The sequence below is a fragment of the Lepidochelys kempii genome, chromosome 13 (genome assembly GCF_965140285.1).
Source record: "Lepidochelys kempii isolate rLepKem1 chromosome 13, rLepKem1.hap1, whole genome shotgun sequence".
NCBI classification, from domain to species: Eukaryota; Metazoa; Chordata; order Testudines; family Cheloniidae; genus Lepidochelys; species Lepidochelys kempii.
Genome location: NC_136392.1, coordinates 13,170,150 through 13,194,484, shown reverse-complemented (window position 1 = coordinate 13,194,484; position 24,335 = coordinate 13,170,150). Strand labels below are relative to the sequence as shown.

At 41.0% G+C, this 24,335-nt stretch overlaps 2 protein-coding genes across 3 annotated transcripts in view; both read left to right on the top strand.

Annotated features, from left to right (window-relative positions):
* The first annotated feature begins 169 nt into the window (after positions 1 to 169).
* Positions 170 to 15,821, top strand: CSTF1 (cleavage stimulation factor subunit 1). Its single transcript, XM_073309304.2, has 6 exons — positions 170 to 867; positions 7,063 to 7,258; positions 9,727 to 10,004; positions 10,640 to 10,837; positions 12,070 to 12,460; positions 14,916 to 15,821. The coding sequence occupies exons 1-6, from the start codon at positions 721 to 723 to the stop codon at positions 15,173 to 15,175; spliced, it is 1,470 nt and encodes a 489-aa protein (XP_073165405.1). The 5' UTR covers positions 170 to 720; the 3' UTR covers positions 15,176 to 15,821.
* Positions 15,822 to 15,947: 126 nt separating this feature from the next.
* Positions 15,948 to 24,335, top strand: part of CASS4 (Cas scaffold protein family member 4) — a 35,322-nt gene continuing 26,934 nt past the window's right edge. The window contains exon 1 of one of the 2 annotated variants that reach the window (XM_073309302.2): positions 15,948 to 19,187. In XM_073309302.2, the coding sequence (XP_073165403.1) occupies positions 19,152 to 19,187 (36 nt within the window). In that variant the 5' untranslated portion in view covers positions 15,948 to 19,151. Of the gene's footprint in view, positions 19,188 to 20,013; positions 22,668 to 24,335 lie in introns of those variants that run through there. The other variant, XM_073309303.2, reaches the window with a different exon arrangement.

The following is a 24,335-nucleotide window of genomic DNA, read 5'->3' as shown; positions in this document are numbered from 1 at the left end:
GTGACGTTCAGAGGCTCGCTTGGCAACCTGAGGAACAGTTAGGAACCAATCGGCGGGCGGCGCCGCGGACGAGAAGCCAATCAACAGGCATCCTTGTTCCTCACCGCCGGCCATTAAGATCTGGCGCAGAGAGTGCGCACAGAGCCTGGGGGGTGGGGACGGGAAGGACTTGGGGGGGGGGGGCTGCCTTAGAAGCTGCTCGTCCCTAGCTTCAGGCGGAGAAAGGTGGCTGGGCTCTTGCCTGGCGAGCGGGTCGCCCCGGCGGTCGGTGACGTGTGATCCGCGGCCGTTGCTCCGGGCTGTGGCTCTCGAGCACCAACGTGAGTGGGACCGTGGCCAGCGTGTCGCAGCAGCGGTGACGTGTGGTCAGTGACAGGGCCCACGGACAGCGGGCGGTCGAGCGCAGGGCCAGCGTGTCGCACCAGCGGGGCTTTGGGCGCTCGAGGGCACGCGGGAGGGGGGCACCGGGCCGTTCTGTTGCACTAGCAGCCGGGCGTGTCGCCTGCTGGCTCCCGTTGGACCTGGGCCGCAACGCACAACCGTGAAGGGGCTCTCGAGCCATTGTGTGTGTGATTGTGTGACCGGCGGGCCCGGCGTGAGGACGGCTTGAGGCCTTTGAAGGCGTGAGCTAGGCGGCATCTCCCGTTGCCACCGTGCTCGTGGGGACGAGTGTGGAAGTGGTCTCGGCGTGTGGGGCTGCGTGGCGGTGACGTGTGATAGATGGCAGCGAGGACAGGTGTGAGGAGGATGTCAGGCCGTCGTGTTCCCTCAGCGTGTGATAGACGTCCGCTTCCACGGGGCCTGAGTAACGTGGTCTCCCCCGCTCCTGAGCCACGGCCGCTGCGGCTGCCTTTCCTTGAGGCTGAGGTGAGTAGGGCCGTTTCTGCGGGGGTGGGCTGGGCGGGTCTGTTCTCTTGGGACAGGCCTTCAGCACTGCTGCTGAGGCACCCTGAAGTGCCTTGTCTGAGTGTGCCACCATGTTGTCTCCTAAATTCTGGAGTCATCCCAGAGGTCTGAAGCACCCAGCAGTGGGGCCTGGTGACTTTCAGTTCCATTTGCTTCCAGCGAGGCTTGGGATGTAGAACCCAGCAGTCCCAATCCCCAGTCTCCTGAGATCCCACTGCTCTCACTCTATCAAAGGAATTGAAACCAGGAGTTCTGAATTTCAATTACAGATCTTATTAGGCTACTCAATCCCTAACCCCTTTCCAGGCCCCTCCCAATGAATACTGCCATTGATCTCTGTAGCCTCTTTATCATTTCTCAGTTTACCATGCTCTGAGCTAACCATTAGGTCTTATTTCTGCTAGAGCTGGAAATAAATGAATTGTGCTCTCCTGAACTAGACTGGTGTTATCATTAGAACTTCCTGCGCTTCCAGACCGGGAATAGAATCTGCCTTTCCATGCTCCTAGTCCCACCCTACAGTCCCCTTTCCTCCCCACAAAAAGTAGGCGTTTGCCAAGGGTCTGTATATGCTCCCAGGCTCACGCTTTTGTGGTGTACATGCACCGGGTCACCCAGCTCTTGGTTGTTTAGCATGTACTCCCCATGCTCCTGGCACAATTTGCTGCTGATAGCCCTTACTGACATCTAGGTATTCTGTTATTGCACTGTCACAATTTGCTGTCTCTATGCTTCCCTGTCTCCTGGTCTAAAGTGGCATATTCTGACTGAGGGGAAGAACTCCCATCACAATTTGCTGCCCCTTGACCAGGGGATGGGAAGAATAGAGTTAACCAATTGTGATGGCAGTGCCCCATCTGTCATAATTTGCTGTCAGCAAGGCAAACAAGAATCGCTTACTTTACATGTCAACATTTTAAAAAGTATCTAAACTTATTTTTAAAAACAGAATTAACACTTATTTTTGTGACTAGCTAAGTGTACATTAAAATTGAATTTCTCTATTATTATTATTTGTATTTTGATTGTATAATTGCAAGAAAACCAAAATATTTACCTTTTAAAAAGTTATACAGTAGACACATTTTGTAAACATCACAACTATAATTGCACAAAGTTTGTATATGTTTCTTTTTTACTGCTCAGGATGTTTTCACTGGTTCCCTGTGGAAGGCAGAGCACATGTTGCCCACCTCCTGCAGGAGTCACACTGTGCCTTTCGGGGAAAAAAAGATGGAAAAAATGACTACACTAATTGTGCAAAATATAATTTCAATTAACTCAAAATTATAAAATATTTATTGAACTTCTGCTGTGATTTTTAACTTTCTAGTTACATATCAGTTGAAGTTTTTATTAATTTGGAATTATTACCACAATCCTGACCCTTATCCAGGTTATTCCATCTGCGCTATATGTAACTGCCTAGATACTGGGCCATAACTTCTGTTCTTGTGCAATGAACTATCCTATTCTGCAAAAAGAAAAGGAGTACTTGGGGCACCTTAGAGGCTAACCAATTTATTTGAGCATAAGCTTTCGTGAGCTACAGCTCACTTCATCGGATGCAACACTATGAAGTGAGCTGTAGCTCACGAAAGCTTATGCTCAAATAAATTGGTTAGCCTCTAAGGTGCCCCAAGTACTCCTTTTCTTTTTGCAAATACAGACTAACACGGCTGTTACTCTGAAACCTATCCTATTCTGTTTACTTACTTGCTCAAACATATGGCATGTGTTTCTAATACACTTCTGAGTTTCTTAGCATTATGCAATCTTTGTTTTCTTTCTTGCATATGACAGGGTTGCAGCAGTAGACTTTTGTGCTCTCTGCAAAATCAATATAATTTAATCAAATGATTTCCTAATTACGGAAACTATAAATAGAAATAGATTCATTAATAAATGTCACTTATTTCAAGAACTACAGTAACGATTTGCAAATATTTTCCTTTCAGGTGCGGGGGGTCATATTTAAATAATATTTGGTACCCTCATCTATTTCTCTTAAACTGTTAATTTGTAGATATAACTATATCCTACTGTATTTCAGTGCTCTTTTGGTTTCAACCATTTTTTATTTTTCACTAATTAAACACAATATTCATACAGAGAACCCAGTTTCTTTCATTAGGGTACCAAATTTGTGACACATTTTAGTACATTTATTAAAATAACTATGATGACATTCTACTCTTCCTATTTACCTTCCCGTATACTCTGACTTCACTAGGAATATATAACAAAGCTATACCTGATTTTTTCCATTAAGAGAATTGCTGTTTTTCTCCTGTATATACATAGGATATCTTGTGTGGCTTCCACATTAGTTCTAGAATCTTATGCATTTTTAAAATAGAAAACTCATCATAACTAAGTAGTAGTCAAAATTTGACATTAACCACTTTTAGGATGGATGGTCTAACAGTGTGCCCAACCTCTAGTATCTTGTGTTCCACGATTTCTGTTTTCCAGAGTCACATAGTAGATTTTTCAGTTTCTCAGTGGAGGAAGAATCTATACTTTAAAATGAATAGCCAATAGCTGACTTCATAATTGTATTTCATGCTTTCATAAAGTCACTCTCAATATTTAGTAATGGTTTACTTTTTTATTTAATAAATGCTTGGAATCAGTACATGCGCACACATACGGTTTTATATTAAGGTATGCATATACCACCTGCCAGAGTCTTGGGCTATATTTGCTGCTATTGTGCCATTGATAAGCCCTTCATACTCATGCTAAATATTAGTGTTTTGAGCCCAAGCTGAGTGAAACAGTCACATGCTCAATTCCTACCAGTTCAGTGTCCACCCTTTTTAATAGTGAGCACAAATATGTGCTGTTTCCATTTTTATCTTTAGCTATCAGGAAATTAATCCGATCTTGTTGTTAAATCACATTTATTGAAAATAGCATCCCACTAATACTGCATGTTAACTATGAATATAAATATCATCTAAAAAGTCATCTCCTAACTCGCATGAGGTGTAGGGAGATAGGGTGAGACACTCCTCCCCACCCTACACAAACAAATCCCTTCCAGAACTTGGCTCACATAAGGGGGGCATGTATGGGAGGGCCTTAACCACCATAGATGGGCAGGGACTCCTAAGATCCTGATATAGACACAGTGGCCAGACACACCACTGGGGGGGCTCAGACTCCCTGGAAGGCAGGTCACCACATATTGCATGGGGGTGTCCACACCTCTCTAGATGGGCTGGACCCTCTAGATCAGTGTTTCTCAAACTTTTGTACTGGTGATCCCTTTCACATAGCAAGCCTCTGAGTGTGCTCGTCCTTATAAATTAAAACCACTTTTTAATATATTTAACACCATTATAAATGCTGGAGGCAAAGCGGGGTTTGGGGTGGAGGCTGACAGCTCGCGACCCCCCATGTAATAACCTTGCCGACCCCCTTTGGGGTCCTGACCCCCAGTTTGAGAACCCCTGCTCTAGATTGTGGCATGTACGTGGGAAAGGAGAGGTGCCCTGTCTGCCTATTCTACCAGCCCCCAATAACTCCATGTCCCATCTTTCCAGTGTCCCTCCCCATCACTTAACCCTCTCAACCCCTCTCCTTCCCACCCAGTCCCATATATCCCCCTCCCTTGCTCTAAGACCACCACCCCCGTTCCCACCTACTCTTCCACCCCAGTCACGTTCCAGGGAGCAGTTGCATGTGTAATTTTTTCTCCTTTTTTTAAAAAAGTTTCAGCACTTTCAGAATATTCTGCTGTACTTAGATTACATTTCCACAAAACCAAAACTCCCTTTGACAGAGGCAGATTGGAGCAAACTGTATCTCCTGCTTTTATTTAGGATTTCTGTCCTGGGCTGGATTTGCCACCAGGCTGTGGCTTAGGTTTGGTGATCATAACAGTCCCCCCCTTGAGCCATTCAAGATGTGTGATGTAGAGGTCGTTTCCAGCTATCTTCTCTCTCTGTGCAGGCTCAGTATAATCCATGTGGCATGTTATCAAGCACTTTAAAGAGTGGTGCTCCTAACAGAATTAAAGTTCTTGGCTGCTAATGTAATTTGATTTCCCCCAAAAGGATATAGTGTATGATACCATACACTCCATTGAGGTGGCTCTCAAGCATTTGAGACCCTGGTGTGATGATCTGAGACCTGGTTTGATCTCTATCTGTGATCAAACATTCACTACCAGAACATGTGAATATTAAGAAAAGTGGGGAGGTGGGGGAGGAGTAGGTACTGTATCTCATGAACCCCTTGTTCAGATAGCCCCAAATTTAGGTCAGTGCCCAGGAGGCACAATTTCAAGCCAATCAAAGAAAGGAAAGGGAAACTAAAGAAGTTTTGATGCCAGCCTTAAAGTCATTTGATTTAAAAAACGAAACAAAACAAAACACTTGTGCAAATAAAAATTAAAAATTGCAAACTGCAAAATCACAGTAAAAACATATGAAGTGTTCTACTAGAAACAATGTGAGATGTGATTGTTAACCTCTAGCAACTATTAATATTTTCAGTTGCTTGCTATTAAAATATAAATTAAATAGTGCAATGGCATCTGTTTGCACAATGTTAATATAAATGAAGTGTAAGATAAGAGTAATAAAAACAATTTTAAAAAGTAAATAATGAAAAGGCAGGAAACAGCTTTGACAGTGGATTACAAGAAATGGAATCTGATTCAGGGACTGGAACAGTAGATAAAACAAATTAGTGAACTGCTCTGAGGCTTTATGCAGACATAGACAGAAAAGGAATTCGTTAAAATACTAAAAGCATGTATAGGAATGCTGTTTGTGTTTCACTGTATTCAGTCTTCTTTAGCTGCTCAGTACATCGTTTCAGATAAGGAAGAGGTGCCTTTTCTAGGCATTGAGATGCTCTATGCCTTTAAAAACAGCCCTGGTAAGCGGACCGTGAGATACCCCTTTGCTAAGCAGTGTAAACAATAGTCTTCTTGCCACGCACAGCTTATTTTTGCAACCCACACAGACATCTCGCCCCACTTCTAGTAAACTCTCTATGTGTCTAGTTTCCCCCTTTTCCCCCCGTTGTCTGGCAGAGGCTCTTAACCCCGGCCCCTACTCCCTATGCCTGATTTTGCCCCTCTCCTTCGCCTGCCTCCACTAGCTGCATGATTTCCTTGAGTGTGCAGTCTGGATCCCTGCACTGCAGGTAAGATCCCACCTCTCCGATTTGTCCCCTGTCTCCTTGTAACGCGGCTGCGGGAACAGCAGGACGTTGTATAATCCTAGTTAGGGAAGCAGGCGGGCTTCAGGAGCAGATGTGCGTGAGCATGTTCACTGTGCACGAGCATGCTCAGTAGCGCAAAGCTGCACATTGCGCTGGGGAGTGATTGGGATACAGTTAGCCGCCGCCTCCGGCATCTATCGATGTTCTCAGGGCTCCAGTCGCCATTTTAGGGGGAGAGCAAGGGAGGCAGAAAGACGGGCTGGTAGGTGCCGGGGCGGTGTGAACAACTCCTTTCCTACATGCCCTGCTGAGCTGAGCGGCTTACAGCTCTGCTTGTTTGCCGAAGGCCGTTTCCTCTAGCCCGCGGTCCCAAGGAAACGCTGGCAGTTCACTCTCCTTCCAGACAGTTTCTTCCCCCGCCCCTGAGTTTGCTTTCACCCCTCCCCGTTTATAACAATCGATTGTTCTTTGGGGCTGGAAATGGATGGATTGGGGGAGGGGTGGTGTGTTGGGTGCAGGGAGGTTATGTTTTTTCATCTGGTGGCTTCACTGAAAAACATACAATACACGTTTTGCCTCTTGGCTTCCCTACAAATTGTGTGTGTTAACATTGTCCTTCACAACTGTGTGCCCATTTCCCCACACCTGCTTGATAGAATTAAAGAAAGGTTACTGTCAGGAGGCAAACATTGCTAGCCAGTGTTGCTTTTCTCTCACCTTTGTAGCAGTCCTTAATCACAGTCTGAGTGCTGGTAACTGGTGGTCTGTCTCCTCTGTAGTTGCTACTGTCTGCAACAGCTTTCTGTTATCTCTTTTCATTTGTCCATCTAGTTTTGAATCTTAGCTGAAAATCTTTCTTTTACGTATACAATAACTTTTTAATTTAGTGTTGAAAGGTGTTAAGAGATGTTCTGTTTGAAAAATTACACCATTGCAATGTAACTGTTTTGTAAGTATTTTTTTCTCTTGTTTCAGGCACCCGCAAGGCATTCCTTGCTCACAATGTATAGAACAAAAGTAAGCTTGAAAGATCGTCAACAACTTTACAAACTGATTATTAGTCAATTGCTGTATGATGGATACATAAACATTGCCAATGGCCTGATAAATGAGATAAAACCACAATCAGTCTGCGCACCATCTGAACAACTGCTGCATCTGATTAAACTAGGTAAACTGTAATGCAGGATTCATGTACGTAAACTAGGAATTGCAGACTTTTTTGATGAAGTTCAGGTATGTAGGTCCTGACTCAGCACGGGCTGGATTTGATGACTTTTAGAGGTCCCTTCCAGCCCTACATCTCTGTGATTCTGTAGTGGACTCAGTGCAATCTAAAAGTAGATGTTCTCATTCACTTATATAACGATAACTACTAATGTTGCTGTACAGTTGAAAGTCTTTCAATAACTCTTTTCTAGGATCTACTTATTTATTTGTACTTTTTCAAATTATAATAGTGCCTATCCAATGCCCTGGATCCTCGACAGTCTTCTAAAAGTACATGGAATAAATGGGGCTATTAGATCTCCTAGATAAAATCAAATAATCCATAAATATAATAGAAACTAACTGACCCATCAAATCGCACATCAACACTAGTAGACCTACTCGAGACCAGTCTCCTCGCAGACAGGAGAAATGGTGGGCCTTGCATTGTGTCTTGAAGATAAATAAATAAACTGTTACAGATCTAGAAAGGAAATGGGTTTTAGAGTTCCAGGACCCTCACAGAGAATGCTCTGCCAGTCACTCCCTCTCTCTTATGAGGTTTCAGTTCAGTTGCCACATGTCAGAGGGACTTTTTCATGTTGGGGGGGGGGGGGGAGGGAGGCTGAGGAGGCAGGTAGGTCCCAGGTTTTTCAGGGTATATAGTAATAGGTTTGTTACTGACACTGGTATTACGTGTCAGATGAGAATTCAGTTTTTTTATTGTCTGACAAATGTCTGGGTGATGGTGTAAGTCTAAACATATTTCTCTCTTAAGCAGGTGAATGCACTATGTATTGGAGGATGGAACTTAATAGGAAATCTCTGTTAAATGTTTACTTTCTAAACAGGTGTAACTGAAGCAGTGTAGTCCAGTGGCTAGGATACTGGACTTGGACTCAGACCTGGGTTTTAGTCTCTGCTTTGTGACCTTGGTCAAGTCACTTCACCACTCTATACATCTGTGTTTTCTCAACCTTTTTGTTTCTCTTATATTTACATGATAAGGCCTTTGGGATAGGAACTGTCTCTTACTATGATAGACTCTTAGTGTGTGTAGTGCCTCTTAACATGCATCATTGGGGCTTCTGTATGCTACTGGAATATAAATAATAATAATGTGTGGTAGGGTAATTTTATTCACCAACAGATACCAACAAAATATTGTGGAAAGTCTTGTAACTGAGTTAGGCAGAAGAATACTAATGGAAAAGTTAGTGACATCTGCTAAAACCAAAAGTATTGTGTCGCAGTGTGGTAGCTTAGCTTCAGAGTAAGCTTAGATCTGTCACTAGTCTGGTTTGTGTGTGTGTGTGTGTGTGTTGCAGTATTAGTGTTGGAGGCACTTTATTGTTAAAGTGACAGAGACTAAAAGTATCCTGTTTACTGAAAATACTCCTGATTTTTCCATGGAGCAGAAATTTTATACTGGGGAGAAAATTTTTATACTGGCAAAAAACTGTGCTGCAAAATTTACTACCAAATGAGTAAAATTATTTAACGACTATTTAAAGCATTGTAAGCTTTAACAGTCCTCAAGGGCTAGGAAATCACAACAAAGGATCAAACTGCCTTCTTATATTATTTTGTGTAACGTCTTGATTTGAATCTCAGCATGTCAACTAGCTTTTCTTTGGCTCAGACAAAACTAATGACAGTAACTACAAGGAGCTCTGAAATGCAGCATTTAACTTTACACGTTTCAGTGTTAAGGCAGTTGAGGTCTTAGTATAGCTATTTTTCATCATGATCTCTTTGAAAATCTACTTGAATAATGTAATAGCAGGGTGCATAGCAAACTGAAATAGTGTTTCACACATCTCTGAGAGTATAAATATAGTAAGCTTTAGATCTATCTAAACTAGGAAAATTAGTATCTCTAATTTACTACTGATGGTAACAGCAAGCATTTTCAACACCATGTCATCCAACACTACTCTGAACAGGGTTAGGTGACATAGACGGGGAACACCATTTACCTCTGTTCAGACTAGAGTTAATGATGTGGTTAAAATGTTGAGCTTGTACCTGCTTAAGCTGCAACGTCCACTAAGAGAAGAAGGTGTTAAATATGAGATATAAGTGTATGGAGGAATAATGGTTCTCATTATTCTTATTTGAATTATTGTAGTACCTAGGAGCTCTAGTCATGGACCAGGGACCTTTACTGGCACTGCTTCATTGTGGTGATTATGGTAGTCATAATCTCTTTTTTCTTGGGTATTCTTTACTGAGCTGCAAAGGAAAAAGTTCTGTAAATAGCTGTCCTTTTTAAAAAAATATTTTTTTTCTATGCAGGCATTACTATTTCCTGTGAAAGCTGGCTGTAGATACAATCGTGGCTATTCTAAGCAGTTACTAGTATATTTATGAAGACTTCGTCAACCTTTTTGTGGAGAAAGTAAATATATTTAATCTCTCATCCTTCAGGTATGGAGAACGATGACAGCGCAGTTCAGTATGCAATTGGACGCTCCGATACAGTAGCACCAGGAACAGGGATTGACTTAGAATTTGATGCAGATGTCCAGACTATGTCCCCCGAGGCTTCTGAATATGAGACCTGTTACGTCACATCTCATAAAGGACCATGTCGCGTAGCTACATATAGCAGAGATGGGCAGTTAATAGCTACAGGATCTGCTGATGCCTCAATAAAAATTCTTGATACAGAGAGAATGTTGGCAAAAAGTGCTATGCCCATCGAGGTAAAGTATCACATGAATCATGATCAGTCAGTGAATGATAAAAATGCTACATCCATTTAATAGCATTTGTTCTGCCTCTGATGGCATACTTAAAAAAAAGTACCTTTTTGTTGTTGTCTGGAATCTGCATACAGCTAGTGGTAGTGCACAGTCTTAAGAATGTTGCCGGAAACAAAATAAGTGCAACATTTGTTTCGGTCGTATTGTGAGTTAGAGCAAGGGGCTAACACTCAGGACCACTGAGTGTTGTTTTTTTTCTGCTGTCAACTCCATTTTGACTTTGGGCAAATCACTAACCTCTGTCAGTTTCTGTTTGCTTCTCTGTAAAAGAAGAATATTGTATACTTATCATGGGGGTGTTAATGACCAATATTTGCAAAGAACTTTGAGATTATCATTCTAAGTATATGCATAGATTTTCATCAAAAAATACAATCTTTGTTTGGAAGATGAGGCAGGCATTGATGCATGTTTAAAACTCACTTTTTCTCTTCTACCAGGAGATCCCAGGTGTTTTTTGTATCTATCTTTTAAATGCCCCAGAGTAATAACACAAGAGTTGGATAGTGGTTTATGGTTCGTTCTTTGTAAGAAGGAAACACTCTCCATTGACTTGTTTTAAATGTTTTCTATAGGTCATGATGAATGAGACAGCTCAGCAGAACATGGAAAATCATCCTGTTATTCGGACGCTATATGATCATGTGGATGAGGTTACATGTTTAGCTTTCCATCCAACAGAACAGATCCTGGCATCTGGTTCAAGGGACTATACACTTAAATTGTTTGACTATTCAAAACCTTCTGCCAAAAGAGCCTTCAAGTATATCCAGGTTAGAGGTTATAGTCTTTTTAAAAAAAAAAAAAAGTTTGAGGTCTACAACTACCATGATAGCAATTAGCTAATTTGTGTCTGCATGCAGAAATAGCTAGATACACAGGAGTATGCTATTATCCAATTTGCAGATACTCTTGTGGTGATTATGCATACAAATTTAGGTACATAAAATGTCCACTCTTCTCTCTCTCTATGTCCACCGGGGAAACCTGAATCTGTTAGAAGTGGTGTTTCTGGCATTTCCTTTATGAATAGTATTGAAGTTCTATGGATTTCTTTTTGGTTGTTGAGGGGAAAATTTGCTCCTCTCTCCCCCTTGCCCCATGAATTGGCTTTGAAAATTGATATAGGACTTAGAGCAGTGTTTCTCAAATGCGGCCACCGGGGGCTTTCCTTGCGGCCACAGCCTTCTGGGCAGTCATGGGGGGGCGCAAAGCATCAGCCCCTCCTCCGAGGTGATCAGTAGTGGTTGGGCCCTGCCCTCCTCTGGAGACACACAAAACAGAGGAGCAGGCAGCCAGTGATTGTCTCACCTTCCCCGGAGGCAGTGTCGTTGGGCTCCAGTCATGGGGCTTAAAGCTTTGTTCTCTGGCCGCGTGGTGGTGGTGGGCTCTGTCCCTGAGCTCATCATCCCTCTCCCTACCCACCTCCCCATCCAGGGCTTAGTGTGTCCCCAGGTTTGCCGGGACTGAGTAAGTCTGCTGTGAAAAATGATGTTTAAGTCTGCTGTGAAAAGTGCTAACAAACACTCTCTAGCAAGTCTGTCTTTTTTTCTTGTTGTTTCTTTTGCTTTTTGGGATAAAAAAAAAAAGTGCAAAGCACCTTATTTGTGTTTCTATTCTGTTTAGGTCCAGTAAAGAATAGAGACAACTGTACATTATTTTTAATATTGAGTCTGCAAAAAAATCCTTCATAAATAAATTACAATGATTTGGACATGTATAGAGTTGGGGGCCGCACTTTGAGGCCAACAAAAAATTTGTTGTGAGAACTCCTTCAAGTGTAATCCTGATCGATCTAAATATGTTACTGCAATATAGTGGAAAGGGGAATGGTGTTCTCCAATTTATATTCTGCCCTAAACCCTATACTAATTAAGAATTGAACTTACTTTTTTTTTAAAGATGAAAATATCCTAGAACTTCAGACTTGTGAATCCACCAGGATTTTCTCTCTGCAAATAGGTTCTTTATATTAATATTGATTTATATATTTCTCATCACACAGGAAGCAGAAATGTTACGCTCCATCTCTTTTCATCCTTCTGGTGACTTCATACTTGTTGGTACCCAGCACCCTACCTTACGGCTTTATGATATCAATACATTCCAGTGTTTTGTGTCTTGCAATCCTCAAGATCAACACACCGATGCTATATGTTCAGTAAACTATAATGCAAGTGCTAACATGTATGTGACGGGAAGCAAGGATGGATGCATCAAATTATGGGATGGTGTTTCAAATCGATGTATCACTACTTTTGAGAAGGCACATGATGGGGCTGAAGTCTGTTCTGCCATCTTTTCTAAAAATTCAAAGTACATCCTGTCAAGTGGAAAAGATTCTGTAGCTAAACTATGGGAGATATCCACAGGTCGAACGCTGGTCAAATATACAGGTATGTGGCAAAAATTGTTCATGCAGTAATCAACTAGTGATGGGAATGATATTGGATGCAGCACAAAATTTTTAAGTGCTTAGTCCAGTGTCTGATGCGCTCAGTTAAGTATGTGAAAGATTTTTTCAGAATTTACTCATAAGATCATGATAGCCTTGTGCTGTTGAACAGTAACCTCTAAAGTTAATTGGAAGTTTTCTTCTGTGAAGATGAAATTCTAGGATTCCCCACTTTTTTTCTTTTCTTGGTCACAGGTAACAGATATGTCACTTCATTCCATTCTTGACTGTCTTTAGGCGTTGGTCACTATCTTACACTAATATAAGTGGATTTGGATAGCTTTCTATCATTACTTCATTTGTTCAGATGATGTATTACTATTCTGCTGTCTGGTTTGCTGGCTGTTAGCTGTCTGTCAAGGGAAAGCATCATCATATACAACTCTCTTGAGTTACTCCAGAAAGGAAAACAAAAGTAGACCTATCAAGATATATATTTTTGGCAAGAAGTTGCTGACTGGTGGCTCCTTTCAGTCTTCCCTAACCTCCACAGGAGATTTTGTTACTGTGAAATTGATGCCAGAGATATTAGGGCAGTTTGATCTGCCAAAACCAGAAACTTACACTTTGATTCAATCTGCAAAGAGCTCAGTATAATTTAACAGTGATCTTGTTGCTCAAAGTATAAACTGGTAGTATTTTTAACCAGCAGGGTGCAGCATAGCCTCCATAAACAACCACAAAATGTTTGTAAAGTGCAGCCACTTTACTTGATTGTTTCTCTTATTTAATCAAATCAAGTCTGTGTATGCCATAGTATATGTGAAACATTTTTATAAGAAAGTTTAATGCTAAACTTCTACAGTGGGAGCAATGGCCTAGCTAGATAATGGTTTATATATTATTTATAGATATTGATAATGAGAACTTGCACTTCCCTCTGTTAGCTGTGCTCTTTCCAGTTTTAGTTACCAATTGCTACGTGCTAAGTTTCTCACCAATGCTACTGGAGGGAGAAGTGGTGTTGGAGCATTGTGCTCATGCCCTGTGTTCTGTGAAGGTCTTTTGATTTGGTTGACTGATTCAGTTAGGAAGGAAGGGCTTCAGGTATTCTCTATACTTCTATGAAATGGTGTGTGAATACTTACAGTAGTATGGAATTCTTTCACAGGTAAACCTCGTTTGTTGGAATGTATATAGATTTTCTTTCCTCAAGATAGTTTTTGAAGGACGAACCCTCACATTGTGGTGGTATTGACTAGTACAATGTGGAATTGCGTATTTTAAAAAAATAAACAAACACAAACAAAAAACCCTTTTATTTCCAAGCACCTCTCTGAACTTGCCTATATAGAGGCTGAAATATGGCAAAGTATTGTGCCCAGTGCCATTTATCTCTTTCACCCCTACCCCCCCACCAAAAAAACACCTACTGTAACGAATTCATTGAAAGTCACTTGTAGTTGTAAGTGATTGCGCTGATGTATTTTTTTAAGTGTGGGGAAAAAAATGAATAATTTATCAAATTTTATTAGCAAAAACACATCTAGACTGTCTGACGCCAATACTGATAGTTGTGACTTCTGCATAGGTACTATGTAGGGAGATGTAACATAATGAATTTTCTCTATAAATAAGCATACACTTTCATTGAGCATCCGAATTTAATGCTTCTGCACATGAGGGACTAATACTGTTGGTTTTGAGTCAGGTAAAGAGTGGGTAGGTGCTGTGTAAGCTTGGACAGATCACGAGACATTCAGCATCCCTATTAAAATACTCCTTGAGTAGAAATTGGCCACCATGCTAAATATTCATCATAAATAAATAGTTTCTTCCTTATTCCCAAACTCATCTCGTATTCCTTAAGTCAGGATTTGATGTAACTGCCCAGAAAGATTTAAAAAATAATATGAAGTTGTGCCTTCATTTCACAGTTCTTTCTGCAGTCCTCTGGCTTCTGATGGTCCAGTAGTAGTTTCAGCAAGTTTTGATGAACTTTAGTGATCTGATTCTCAAATCTGAGCTGTGTTCAGCATCTAATACTAATCTTTTTATTACATTACACAGAGGTGTGCATGCGTGTGTTGCTTTATATATATATATATATATATATATATATATATAAATGCACAATTTGCAAGAGCATTTTCCCTATCGTAATTGTCATTCTTCAGGCCTGTGACTATTGCTGCTTCCCTTAGTGCTACTGAGGTTTTAGCAAATAGCCTTTCTGCAGTGAGGGTGAGAGGAGAAATGTTAGAGCACAGTTTTGTCAAAGAACCCTTCTAATTGTTAATTGGTGAACACAAAGCTGGCCCTTGTTGATGGTCGTTAGCAAGTAATATCTAAAAGAGACTCCTTATGCTTTTGACAATCTGCCCCCTAAGCAAGGCTACTGTAGGTTACATGTTTTACTTGCACCTTTAATGAGTATCATGTCCCTGCTATTATAGGAGCTGGTTTGAGTGGACGACAAGTACACAGAACACAGGCAGTCTTTAACCACACAGAGGACTATGTGTTACTGCCTGATGAAAGGACCATAAGTCTCTGCTGCTGGGACTCAAGAACTGCAGAACGGCGAAATCTTCTGTCATTGGGGCATAACAGCATTGTCCGGTGTATTGTTCATTCTCCTACCAATCCTGGTTTCATGACATGCAGTGATGACTACAGAGCTCGATTTTGGTACCGAAGGTCAACCACAGACTAAAGACAGTTTCATAAAACAGTGATTATCTAGATTATACCATCTTCTATTAAGTGTACTGCCAACAGATGCCTAAATAAGAGCCATGCTATGTCTGTATTTAACTTTGTCAAACATGGTGGGAAAAGATGAAAGTACTGAGATTGAGTTTTCCCTCACTCACTGACCTTATTGGTGTGTATGGCATCAATTGTGTAAGTAGTCAACCATTATCCTTGAATACAATGAATCCTTCCTACAGGGATAGTTTTAAACTTGCTCTTACATGTCTAAATTTTCAAAATGTTAGTAATTTAAGTGAATCTTGCTCAATCTGTATAGAATTTCTCCATTACGTCTGTGCAAACCTATTAAAGTTGTTTGTTTTTTTTTTTAAAGAATGGATTACACAAATTCTCAGCAGAACTTGGCCAGATATTTTAAAGAAGCTTTAAGTTGTATTTCAGTTCTGATTCATGCACTGTGCAGTGAAAGCTCTGGTTTTGTATCTTTTTATTCATTTAAAAAAAAAAAAAATTGGCCCAGTGGCTCTCCAGCTCTGAGCCAGAATTTTGTGCCATAAGAATTTGAACATCCATTTTTAAATGGTTTAGATGAATTCAACAAATGATGTTTTAGTTCTGATATTAAAGCTCAGACTTGAAATCTGGTGGCTGACCTTCATTTGAATTTCTCTTAACTAACTGCTGTAACTGTGAAGCAAATAGAGGCTTGCAAGCTGACCTGAACCCATCAGTGCCAAGACATGACTACAAATGTCGGGTAGTATGTAATTTGTATAGCATGCATTTGGTCTTTGTTTGACTTAGGTAGTCTCTTATCACTCAGGGCTTGTATATGTGAACTTGTTCGTGGCATATTGAAGTGTGAATCTGTACGTACATACGTATGTACACACATCACATCACAGACCCTAGACCAACTGCATCGTGCTAATGCATACGTTAACAGTCATTAATATGCTTTGATCTGGTCCAATTTCAAAGACTAGGTCAACACATATTAATAAGCTACCAACAAGGTGTGTACAGACAGCTAGTCCACACCAGGCTCCCAGCATCCCAAAGTCCATATTGTCATCTGACTAACAAGACACGATTGTTACACATCTCTAATCATAAGCTAATCTTTTACAGTCCAGAAGCCAGTAATGGCCCTACTGAGTGCTCTGGTTCTACCTACTAAATCAGCAGACTGTTTCATGGCTAGGAGAATAAGATGGACTTTCTATCAGCTCTACGACAGTCTGTTTAGCAGTAATATCTGCACACCACCAGCCTTTCCACCCCCATGTTTTTTTCCTTCCATGCAGTGGCAAGATTCCTTAGGGCCCTGATTCATGTTTTTCCTCAAGGTTGATGAGTGTCCTCTCTCGTTCTAACAGGGTTGATAGGTCTCCCCTAAACCACCTACTAGTGAAGATTGCCTCTTTAATAGCTATTACATCAGCTAAAAGAGTAGGAAAGATTTGGGGCCCCCCATCAGCTCCTCATTATATGGCATTTTGTAAGGATAGGGTCACTCTCAAGTTCCTACCCATATTTGTTTTAGTATTCTAGTTCATTCAGCTCCCAATTTTTTCCAAAATCTCATTCAACCCTAGGGGAAGTTAAACTTCACAAATGTAATGTAGTAAGAGACTCTCTGCATTAATGGGACAAAACCATTCAGACCCCTGATGATTGCTCTCCCCTCAGCATGGGTAGCGTCTTCACTAAGCACTGCAGCTGGGCTGCTACAGCATTGTAAATGTAGGTATCCCTTATGTAAAAGCTTACGTGCTAAGAGCTACGTAGCACTTCTTGGGGGACATTTTGTACTTCCCTTTAGAGGTCTGGCTTGCGCCTAATTTTGAAGCCAAACATGACCATTTGGGGCCTTTGCAGAAGTGAAGAAGTTCGCTATCAGAGATTTTCTAAGTGGGATTCTGACTACATCAGAATATATTCTAAATTAGCGAGGGTTAGAGCTCATTCCACTAGAACAGGGATCTCCAACTCAATTTACCTTAGGGTCAGGGCCAGTCCTCCCAGTGAGCCAATAATGTCACTGAAGATGGTGTTCAGAAAAGAAAATATTTATTTGAATTTCTTAGAAATAATAAAACTCATATAACTTTATACAATTCTTCACCTGCCAGAGAGTTTTTAGTGTTTGCCAGACACCTGGCAACGCTTCAGTTGTGTCAGTTTGTTGATGTTTGCCCTCAGTGACAGCAGTTGAAACCTTCAGGATTGCAGCAAGGTGGACATCAGATAGTTGTGTTCAATATTTTGACTTGTTTATATTCATTGTGGGGGAAAAAAAGCAACACTGCCTCTATGGCTGTCTCTACCCGGCAACTAATGATGATGATTCTGCCTGGTGATTAGTGATAGTATCTCTGTCCCTCTCTCCCAGCCAGTAGGAGATGTGGAGGGTGGCTCCTGCAGCAGACATTGCCTGCAGCTTGTCTGCATGCGTCTCTCCTCTGTGGGCCGCAGTGGGGGAGGTTCTCGGGCCGCAGATGTCCCACAGGATGGGACTTTGACACCCCGGCGCTAGAGCTTAGGTAGCCTGTTCAAAAAATGTCTGTCTCAAAAATCTGTGAACAGCAATGTGGGGCTCAATCCAGACCTTTACAAGTCCCTACTCTTTGGCAGAATCTTCCAAATTGGATGCCCATTTAGTCCTGCAGTCATTGTTTAAATAGATGACTGTTCGTTAGCCACCAAGAATGGAATCCATGTGGACATTACAGACACTGGGGAGCAGGCGCAAAATGGTTATCCTACAGTAACTGGTTCTTCAGGAAGTGTTGTCCACATGAATTCTGGGGCTCACCTTCCTTTCCTGCTTCTACAGAGTCTTATACCAGTGGGATTCTGTATTAGTAAAGGGAACTGAGGAACAGTTGGGCCCCTGTGGGGGGAGGAATGCAGAGTATCTAGGGCACAGGTGTGGCCCAAATATAGACTGCTGGCCAAATGAATTCGATCTCATTTTCACACGGCACATGCACACCAAAAGTAGAATCCATATGGACAACACAAATCGAAGTGCAGTTTAAGTAACTGTACTTTCCTAAGATTTCTGACATTTTCTGTTCAGCTTGTTTAGTTGAACAGATACTTTTCAAACATTCTAACTCAACGCTTTTTATGTGCCGATGCTGCACCTAGTTGACACCAGCCCGAAGGGTTAGACAAAAAATCCAGGTGGCTGGATAGCAGATGAGAGTAAATTAGATGGGAGAGTCATACTCCACCACTCATCCTCTTAAAATGTAGAGGAATATCACAGGAGACCAGACTGATCAATTTGTCTTCTGAGATGAGTCAAAGTTGCTTAAATTTTTCAGTGTCTTTCATACAAAATGTACCTTACAACACATATGGTAGTATGGTGGTGCCTTGTAGGTATGTAAGAACACAAATTCCCTACCCCATAGAGCTTACAGGCTATTACAACACAAAGTTATAATAATTGTGTTGTAATAAATGTGAGAAAATTTTGCAAGATATGGAAAATGTTGGCTAGAAATCCTGAATTCATAGGATTGTGGCAGTCAGTTATTTCATTAAAGTGCTGTGCAAACGCTTGTAGTAAACTGTTCTTCCATCAAGCTTCTAAATTAGGAACTACAGGAACATGTAGCAAAGCAGAAGCGTGGGTTTTTTGTATCTGTGGTTATTTGCAACAAGTCTGTGACAGACAGATCAAGGAAAATTCCACTTTTTAGACAGTTATTCTCGTTGTAGACGCTGTTAGGGTTTTTTGTTTGTTTTAATCTTGTCTGCTGTCACAGAAATTGACTTCTATGGGAAACCTTTTGTATAGCTAAAGACTTTCAGGGCAATACTTGTCAGACTTTTTTTTTTTTTTTCTTGCGAAATAGTTCCTGACACATTGTGACTTTGCAAAACTGAGCTCTGTATAACACTGGTTATACAGTGATTATTTATAATATTCAAAGTGGCACGGCTGCTTGGTGATAGCTATGGATAAAAATAGCAGAATCAACACATCTGCAACGGTAGGTTGATGGTTTATGAGAACAGAATTTAATGACTTAAAATATTAGGAGCTGAAGTAAGTGTGATTTGATAGATAGATAGATATTTAGTTCAGAATAACTCTTCTAGTATCATGCATGTTTTATATCTTTACCAATTAATTGTGGAAAGGGAGTTTTTGGTTTGGATGCTAAGGTACCGGATGTTTGCTTGTATTTCTGCTGTTGGAGACCTGGCTGTGGCACTGGCATTGGTGTCTGAAGAAATTCTCCTTGGATGCAACTCTGAGTAAAAGGAAACCTAAGAGATTTTAGAAGCGTTAATTATACTGACAAAAATTAAGTAAGCCCCAGCTTCTGTCTTGAAGGTACCACCTCTCTTATTACTATCTCAGAATGCTTTGTAAAGCTCTTTGATGGTATGATAATGTACTATTATTAACTAAACACTCCACACAACACATTTGTATGGTAGATAAGTTAGTTCCCTATTTTACAGGCAGGATAAAAAACAAGTTAAATTATGGAGGGTTTTTTATTAGACTTACAAAATCGGTTTATAAGCTTTTCAAAGAAGAGAACTTGTCTATGCGTTTGTACTCTACCTAGCAACATGTGGGCCCGACTGCAATATAAATAACTTGCAGAAAGTGTCAGTGTATGTCAGGGTCAAAGAGAATGCTGGAGTTCTTGGCTCCCAGTGTAATGTTCATGACCTTGATCATGTAAATATGATTGGGGGGGGGTTGGAGTTCGATACCAGAAATGTAAGGAAAAGCACCTGATAGGAGTTACATGGAACATTTACTGTGTTCAGTTTTCTGTCACGGTCTGTTTGAAAAAATTGACCTCTCTTATTCCATGTTAAGTTCATCAGAAGACAATGGGACACATATTCCTCTCTATTACTGACAAGAAAACTTGATCCATTTATGTTTTGAAACTCATATTTTAAAAAGTTATCTTATTACCCCTCTCTTTGGCTCCTAATGCTTTTATTTTCAATTTAGCAAATTTCCAGGTATGATATTTTGGTCACAGAAGTCAAAATAGTTTAGCAGTGGCTGACTGAATTTAGCAATATCAACCTGACTTGTAAATTCTGAGCACTGCCCTTCTACAAATACACATATCTCATGGAGATGAAGTATGGTAAGAAGTCAGGAAACCATTCAAATTTCTGATGCAACATGCTAAATGACCTATTGGTTCCCATTATCCCAGAGGCTCTCGGGCAATGTCATTTTAATGGCCTTACATCATTTTTTATAGTTTATTCTGTGATAGCAACACTTTGGCAAGATCGGTGGGCAAAAACTGAGTCCTGTTATAGCTGGAGCACAGTGGCTGTCAGCTGTGGCTGTGCAGAAATTCCCATTATGATGAAAGAACTAAACAGTAGTGTTAACATGGGCTCCTGAGCATCATTTAAATGTGTGTGTGGGGGGGGGGGGTAGATTTGCATCTCTCTCTGACCCTCCTCTTCCCCTCTTAGCCCCCTTCCTCACCAGCTTCCTGGCACTTCCCCTGCCCATGAACCCCTACACCCACCCCCTCCAAATGTGAGCGAGTGGTATTGTGACCAAAGAGTGGTAAGGCCATGTCCTGGGTACCTCGTCTGCCCCCAGCTCCAGGGTCTATGAGTGTTATTGCCACAGCTAATCATTAGCAACTTCCCCCCCCCCCCCCGACCTTTGCAGGACAAACTGCTTCTGTAATGGAATCCAGTGCATTCGCATGCTCTGTGGACACCTTGTTAATGTTTTTGGATATGCGTTGAGGGCTGATTGTACAGTGTGCAGGTGCAGCGTCCTATGTGCATATGCACAAAGTAAAGAGTGTTGGGCAGGGAGACAGCGTGTGCACAGGGCCCTGTCCTATAGTAATGAGTTCTGGTGGGTGGCTGGCAAGTTGATCCTGTCTAGCAGCAGCATGAAGTGAGAACAAAAAGATGCAGATAGCTAAGCTCCTGTCAGACACGCTTAAGCTTACTCTTAAATTTCTCTCATTAACAAATGCTCAGTACATGCGCATACTTTTTTTAATTGCATACTTGCAAGTAAGTGATCAAGCTTGCAGAGGAGAACACCTAGCGCTTAGAATTTTAGTTGCATGCTCTCACCTTGCAACCACAGCAACCTCCCAGGCTCTGCTGTGCATTGTGCAAGGATTTTAAGCTATCCGGTGCCTGAGCTGGCTATGTGCCAGTCAGCCACCAGCAGCAAGTTAGAATAGCCTAACTTACAGTACTTGTCAAGAGCTTTGGGGAACAGGAGTCAGATGTGCGTTATGGAATCCGCAGCCATGCTCTCTTTCTCTAAATCCCATCCCCTGACCCTCTAGTATAGGAGGGAGCTGTGGAGTAGCGTAGGCCTTATGCATGCTCTATGTTATTGAAGTCGGCATTGTCTTCCTGTGGTCAATTATGCCACATTTAGAGCAGCTCTGTGGCAACAGATTGCATTGTTGTTTCTAAAATATAGTTTTAAAAGTTCTGTGGTCTGTGGTGGTACATTTGTGCAATTTCTCTAGGCTGAATTCTCTTCTTGCACGTTCACAACTGATAATACCAATGCCTGTCACATGAAAAGGATCAGAATTTGTTGCAAGTGAGCTTCATTGTACCAGATATTTTGCATGACTAGAAAGGTTGGTTGGATGTTTCTGCATTACCAAGTCAACTTCAAGTGCAAAAGGTTAAAATTTAGAGAGAAAAATACAAAAATCCAACTGTTGCCCCCTGCAAGACACGGGCACAGTTTTTCATTATAAAAGTGTTTTGGGGAGAGAGAGTGAACATGCTTACTGTAGAAAGAGGAAGGAACAGAATGGAGGCAAGATAATTTCTGTATAAAGGAACCTTTGAAAATTGTACAAAACAGAAGATGTTAACTGTGAACTGTTCTGCATTGGTCTCTCAGATTCTCTGCTTTTAAAATATGTGGTTTTTCTGCAGTGTTTTATATAGCTGTAAAGGTCTTGCTGAGCCATGACATTTCTAGTGACCTGAACATGAAAAATTCAAAATCGAAGTGTTTTTAAATACAAATTGAGGAGGAAGAAGAACTGATACTACCTTGGGAAAAAGCCCCCAAATGCACTCAAATCACTCTGTCTTAGCTTCACTGCAGTGTCCACGTGACGTTCTTATAGCTCTACAATATCAGAATTCCTATTTTGGTTTCTGCCTTTTCTTCCTGGAGGCTTGACCGAGTGCCATTCCTTCTTTTGCATGAACATAGCTGCAGGCCATGTAACGTTAGAGAGAATTTACTATGTAATTAGTTCCATTCATTCCCAGTGGCTGTTCACTTCACCCTCGGCAGGGTTCACAGTAAGTCCAGCACTGGGAGGTGTAGGCTGAAAGTCTAATACCCAGGCTTCTAGCCAAACCTTACCGTACTTCAGTCTGAGCTGAAGAACTTCACTTTGAGAAGGGGAGAGTGTATTGTTCTCATTTAGGTAATGGAATAATAGAGAAAAGACAAGATGAAAGTCAATGTAAGTACTAGATTATTACTTCTGCTGTATTTTATTTAATGGCATCGCATTTCTGTGAGAATGTATATGGAATGTATATCTGCATCTGCTACAATCTCTGTTTAAAGCATGCTCTATTTCTGTTTATTAGTTCCTAACATGATACTTTGTAACATACAATCTTAATTTTTAACATGCAATCCATAGTTATCTGAAAAAATACTACTCTATTTTATCAAGGAGAGGAGGAGAGTGTCTGTCTAAAGAAGTTAGGTTTGACTCATTCTTCTGTAAGTAAAGAATTATACAGTGATACAGTATACTGTACTGGTAAGCAACATTTATGACAATAGCAGGTTATTAGATGTCTAATTGGCCATTTGCCTTCATAATTACCATGGAATTTTTAATGAGCACAAGTGATTGCATCTCATCTTCATTTTGGATCTCATTCAAAAGAGGTTTCAGAGTAGCAGCCATGTTAGTCTGTATCCGGAAAAAGAAAAGGAGGACTTGTGGCACCTTAGAGACTAACACATTTATTTGAGCATAAGCTTTCGTGAGCTACAGCTCACTTCATCGGATGCATCCAATGAAGTGAGCTGTAGTTCACGAAAGCTTATGCTCAAATAAATTTGTTAGTCTCTAAGGTGCCACAAGTACTCCTTTTCCTTATTCAAAAGAGGGAAGCCATACAAATGTCTGTGCGGTGTAGTAGAAGACAAATGTATGATTTATGGAACTGTTCAAATACAACCTATGGGCAGATTATCCCTTTGATGTACAAGTGTTAAGTAATATGAGTAAGAGTTACATTTGTGCAGAGAGGACAAAATACACTAGAATGACTGAACACATCCTAAAATACTGTTCTACAGTAATGACTGAACTGAAAAAGAGCAAATAGCCAGTACGATTCCTTCTGTCTTTAGAAAGTTTTGAATACAATTGTTTTTTCATGGGAAAACAACACAACCCCATGCAACGCTGATCATATATCTGTTATAAATGTGTCTTAATATTTTGGTCTGGATTTTCAGCACTGCACATATAAGCTTGCTGTAACAGCATATCATAGAATCATAGAATATCAGGGTTGGAAGGGACCTCAGAAGGTTATATAAAAATGTCCAGCTTGAGATCCAGGTTGTAAATTTCAAAATTGAGCCTCCACATTAGTAATGGAAAGCTGAACCACAGATATTAGTAACGAACATTCTTTGCACTTGTTCCTTCCATCTGATTATCTCAAAACACTTTGCAAAGATTTATCAGTCCTCACAGCAAATCTTGTGAATAGTATTTTGCTCCCGCATTTTATAAGTGGGCAACATGAGGCACAGAGAAGTTAAATGTTTTCCCAACATTACAAAGCAGCCAAGCTGGGAAGACAACATTGTCCAAATTACCGGACCCCTGCTTTAAAAAGACCGCACTCCACAGACCACATTTTTCTATTAACCCCGTGATGCCAGGTGGAATGACTTCTTCTAGCATTAGTTTCCTTTGTGCAGAAAGGTAAGAACTTCTGCAAAATGGAAAACTGTGTGTTTGGACTTTGTCTAGCACATAAAGCTGACCCTGGCAACTGTAATTTAGGAGGTAATTCCCCCTCGTTACTATATAAGGGGCATGCTAACATCATCAGCTTCAACATGTTCTAATTATGTTTCCTGCATGTAGGTGGAA

Bases quoted from the DNA above. Each gene is read 5' to 3' on its own strand.
- CSTF1 (XM_073309304.2), top strand. From the start codon at position 721: ATGGCAGCGAGGACAGGTGTGAGGAGGATGTCAGGCCGTCGTGTTCCC. The intron at 10,005-10,639 runs GTAAAGTATCAC...TGTTTTCTATAG, and splicing joins AAAGTGCTATGCCCATCGAG to GTCATGATGAATGAGACAGC. The intron at 12,461-14,915 runs GTATGTGGCAAA...CTGCTATTATAG, and splicing joins AACGCTGGTCAAATATACAG to GAGCTGGTTTGAGTGGACGA.